Source organism: Telopea speciosissima, chromosome 3 (genome assembly GCF_018873765.1).
Source record: "Telopea speciosissima isolate NSW1024214 ecotype Mountain lineage chromosome 3, Tspe_v1, whole genome shotgun sequence".
NCBI lineage: Eukaryota > Viridiplantae > Streptophyta > Magnoliopsida > Proteales > Proteaceae > Telopea > Telopea speciosissima.
Window position 1 is genome coordinate 68,726,626 of NC_057918.1, and position 5,293 is coordinate 68,731,918.

General features: G+C 40.4%; 1 protein-coding gene across 1 annotated transcript; it reads right to left on the minus strand.

The window, feature by feature from the left end:
* Positions 1-271: 271 nt before the first annotated feature.
* LOC122655462 (pentatricopeptide repeat-containing protein At3g49740) lies at positions 272-2,635 on the minus strand. Its single transcript, XM_043849656.1, has one exon. It carries the CDS (start codon positions 2,633-2,635, stop codon positions 359-361), a length of 2,277 nt encoding a protein of 758 aa, XP_043705591.1. The 3' UTR covers positions 272-358.
* Between the last annotated feature and the right edge of the window lie 2,658 nt (positions 2,636-5,293).

Genomic DNA, 5,293 nt, shown 5'->3' on the forward strand with positions numbered 1-5,293 from the left:
AATTAAGTGAAAGCATTCTAACTGGTTCTTTTTTTTCCCCCTTATGAGAACTGTAATTCATGAGTATGCAAAACTTCAAATCAATAGATTATTTCAGTTATCTAATATATGTAGACATTTCAGCTATTCACAACCCCACCCAGGAAAAGTGATCTAGACAAATAGAACAAATAATAGATATGTGAGGCTCTACTTACCATTTTCTAAAAGGTTGGTTCAGTTTGTCTTTTGACTTCTTGGGTTCCCTTTCTCACTCATACTCTAACTCACAATTCTTCATCCTTACTACTTGGTTTGGGTCCTTAACTGCCAACTTTCACCATGGCCACCTACTACCATTGAGAACATAAGCTGGTTGTCATTCAATCCAACTGTATGCAGGCTGCTTTACAACCCCCCTCTTGTTCATCATTTCCCTCACATTTGCTGCTTCATTCCACTGCCCAGCAGCGGCATAAATATTTGCTAATTGAACATAAGCAGCAGGATTATATGGTTCAATTTCTTGAAGGACCTCAGCTGCAACTCTTCCCAGCAACACATTACCATGAGCTTGACAAGCACCAAGCAATGCCCACCACATCTTGGAATCTGCTTGGGCAGGCATGGTATTTATCAATCTTCCAGCTTCATCAAGATGCCCAGCTCGACCTAGAAGGTCAATAATGCAAGAACAATGATCTACTCCAGGAATTATGCCATATTCGTCCACCATTGTAAAGAATATCTGACAACCCTCATTAACCAAACCAGCATGGCTACAAGCAGAAAGAACTGCAGTGAAGGTGGCCTCATCTGGTTTAACATCATCTAAGTTTTGCAGCACCTTGAAGCACCTGATAGCTTCTTTTCCTTCTCCATGTTGGGCATACGCACAAATCATGGCATTCCAAGACACTATGTCCCTCTGCATCATCCTGCTGAAGACTTTAGACGCCCAATCTAAAATCCCACATTTTGCATACATTGTAATGAGGGCATTTCCCAAGGGTGTCTCTAAACCAAAACCCAATTTAAGAATGTAGCTATGAACTTGTTTACCATGTCTTAAAGCTGCTATGCTAGCACAAGTGCTCAAAACAACAGTGAGAGTGTACAAATTTGGCCTTAATTCTGACAACAGCAACCATCGGAATAGGTCTAAACCCAGTAGCGGCAAGCCATTAAACAAACACCCTGATATAATTGTATTCCAAGATATCAAATTTTGGGAACACATGCTATGAAAAACTTGAAACGCATCCTTAATCATACCATGCTTAGAATATGAAGAAACCAGTGCGTTGCAAACAAGGATGTTTGAGAGAAGCCCATTTTTAACAACAAGAGCTTGAATCAACTCAACAATCACTAGAGAGTCAGAGTACGATAATAGACTACCAACTGTAAAGTCATCTGTCTCTAGCCCTGCCCTCTGCATTCGCAGGTAGACCATGATTGCTAATGACAGGGAATTACATTGAACACAACCACTAATCATGGAATTCCACGACACAGAATCCTTCTTCGCCAACCTCTCAAAAATAACCGAAGCTGAATCCAGATCGGCATAACTGGAGTACATAGTTATTGCAGCATTGCTCACAGAGGTATAGGCTTCATAACCCATCTTAATAATTTGGGCATGTACTTGACGGCCAAGTTTCACCATTCCTGTTAACGAACTTGAACTCATAACAGTCACAAAAGTCAGCTCAGTTGGCTCAAGACAAGCTTCTCTCATTTCCATGAACAAATCTAAAGCCTCCCTATCTTTCCCATTGCTCACCAACCCTGCTATCATGGCATTATAGGTAATCTGATTACAGGTTGTCCCTTTGGCCTCTTCAAATACATCATATGCACCATGAACCACTTCACAGTTGAAATACATTGTGAGCAGAGCATTGACCACAGAAACCCTGAGCAAAAACCCAGTTCTAGCAATGAGAGAGTGCACCTGCCTTCCAAACTGCACTAGCTCAGGAGAACAACATAAGCTCAGAATACTTGCAAAAGTATAGTGGTCATGCCCGACGCCCCATCGACGCATCTTAAGGAACATTTCCACAGCAGTCCCTTCACGCCCATTTTCTACACAGCCTGTTATTATGGCATTCCATGTTGCAATATTTCTGTAAAGCCTTACATCCAACGGTGGGAAGGCATTCCATGTCTCAGCATTTCTGTAAAGCATACCGTCGAACAGTTGGCAAGCATAGTCAATCTGGCCTGATTTTGCATATGCAGACAACAGAATCGTCCATGTGTATACATCAGGGATGGTGATCTCGCTGAACAATCGATTCACAGAATTCAAATCTTTTGATTTCGCGTATAGAGAAAGGACTGTGTTACCAACGTGGGCGTAGGCCTTGAAGCCAGCACAGATGACGTGGGAATGGAGTTGGTCTCCGGCAACAGTGTCATGGAGGTTGGCGCAAGCTGTGAGGGAGCTGACGAGGGTGTAGTGATCAGGTCTCAGGTGATGAGATGAGTGGATTTGGGTGAAGACTTGGAGGGCCGAGGAGTTTTGGTGTGAGCGAATGAGCGCTGCAATCAAGGAATTTAGTTTTATGAGGAGTTGTGTTGGCTTAAGAGTTGCATTTGAAACAGCAACACTTACGCTTTCCACTTGTAAAGGAAAAGACTTCATCAACAGGACATTGCTGGCAGCCAGTTTGGGGGATGTGCTAGTGTCTTTTTCAAGGAGTGCATGTTCAATTTTTCTTCTCCACTTTGTGGCTATTATCCCAATATAACTGTTATTGACAGGGAAAAAAAAATTAAACAAAATGGAATAAAGGTTCCAACAATAATGTAGAGTTCAAGTATTATTAGTATGGACCATAGATACCCAATTTCCTAACACTCGGGAGAGTGTGAATCAGGTAGATAAAATATGTGGACAAAACTAAAACTTATACCTTATATTCAAACAAAAAAAAATATGGTGGAACTACATAAACATACAAATTAGATGAGAAAAAATTTGGTTAACCATGATATGAATTCATACCCAGGGAAACTCCACATGAAAAATTAGAACATCTAAAGTAGTAATTATTGTGCTATTATCATTTTCCAATAAGAATAGTCAATTCCCTTTAGATACAACAAATGGATTAAGGTACTTATAAACTGGCCTTACCTCGAGGAGGCATTGGACAGAAAAAGAAAACAAGAACCAGAAATCCCTCTGTTCTCTAAAGCTACAGCAAGAGGCCTGCATTCATAAACAAGCCTTGTTCGTATAGGTGAAATGGCGTACTTCCAAACTATCAAAGGCACTCAAAAAAACCACACATTCAACTCAAATTTTCAACAAAGTGACCTGTTTTCAGCTAAACTTGTAAAGGATTGAAAAATAAAATGACGAACTATGCAAACGTTTAATTAAAAGAGAGCTGCAAAAAACCACACGAATTTATCTAGTAGATGCAATGTGGACGCCTACTTAAACACAGGGAACCAAAGACAAGATAAGATTGGTGTTTTTTAGCTATACGCTGTTAAGCGAAGGTGATAAGTAGAGATAAGGTTTGCTTCAGTTCAAGACAGTCACCGGAGGTTCAAATGCATAACGTAAGCCCATTTCTCAATTAGCATTCCCAAGCGTTAAGCAACATTTGGAGGGAACCAGTTATTCATATCCGGCAAAAACCAGGACAAACTGAAAAAAAAAACTGAAACTTTGAACAGAATTAAAAGGGAAAATAAGCAGAAACTTACACGAATTTGAAGCTCTCCTTCTGGATAGAGGGATAGAACAAGGGAGGGAATCGATGAAAGGCAATAAGGGAGCTTCCCTCTTGAAACAATTGGAGAATGGATCACCTGCGCCTGCATCTTTCTCAAACTTTTCTCCCAACAGAATCACAGTCAAAGTCTAAAACACTGCTTCAAATTCTCCTCCGAATGTCAAGCGGAGGGAGCAAAATTTGCTTTGTAACTGTAAGAAGCTGATGGAACGAACGACTGAGGTATGAGGAGTTCTTCGTCTCTGATGAGTTTAGAGGATGGGAAACCTAAATTGACCAAATTAGCCTCAAAATGCCTTTTTCAAGCTCGAGGTTGCACGAGGCCATGAGGTAAGGGTGACAATCGGTCCGGTTCCGGTTTTTCGATTTGGGTTGAGTTTGGTTTTCATTTTGACAAGGTGCAAATCAGAATCGTTTTCCAATTTATTAGTTTCTATTTGGTTTTCTTTATCTAGTTCACATTTGATTAACATGCAATTTGTAGTGCCGGTTTTGGGAAACGGTTTGCAATTTCGATTTGCTATATGTTTAGTTCTGGTTCACATTTGATTTACATGTGGTTATTTGTGTTGGTTCATGTTCGGTCTCACCTTTGTACCTTTTAATTCGATTTCTTATGCACCTAATTTGAGAACATTGAACAACTAAGTTTTTTTTTTTGGTAAAAGGCAACTTTACTGGGGCAAAGAGCGTGGAACAGCCAAGGCATCCAAGTTATATAAATCTTGGAGCCAAGGAGTGGAATTTGGCCAAACTTTTGAGCATGCTATCGACATGGCCTTTCCAGCTAGAGAATCAGCAACAGTGTTGTTCTCTCTAGGAATGAAATTGAAAATACAATTTTCAAAACATGAAGCTAGTAAGCGAATATCCTAGATGTCAGGGAGCAACTCGAGAGGCACAGCTTTAGAGTTGTCAAAGAGGAGGTTGGCCAGGTCTTTGTTATCCATCTCCACATGGAGGGAATCAATACAATCCCCAATGGCAAACAACATGGCCGATCTAACCGCGAGGGCTTCTCCTTGAACGACAGAGAAGAACTGTGCTGGCTCCGAGGAAGCATGCCTACAATAACCAAGGTGGTTTCAGATTACGAAACCCAACCCCCCTTTTGAGTTCTTATGCGAAAAGGAGGCATCGCAATTTGCTTTGAGCATCCCACGAACAGGAGGAGACCAGGCTCCTTGCTGGGAACCACCACTTGACGGAAGCTACTGAGGGGGGAGCGAATTTCTTTGGGAGACAGTCGCCATCATGAACTCATTATGGCCTTTGCTTGCTAATAAGTTTAGAATAACTAAAACTTATCATCTCACTATATATTTTGGATTCTATTAAAAAACACCATTTAAAGAAAATACACTTTATAAATACAGTCCCTTAGACAATATAGAACCACCCTTTGCTTGAACTAAACGTAATACAAAAAATTGAGTTTATTCGATTTAAAACCGTCGCTTTTCAATGTAAATCAAAATCGAACAGAAAAGAGAACCTATGAAATCATAATCAAGTCATTTATTTTCAATCATAAACAGTTGGTCCCAATTCCA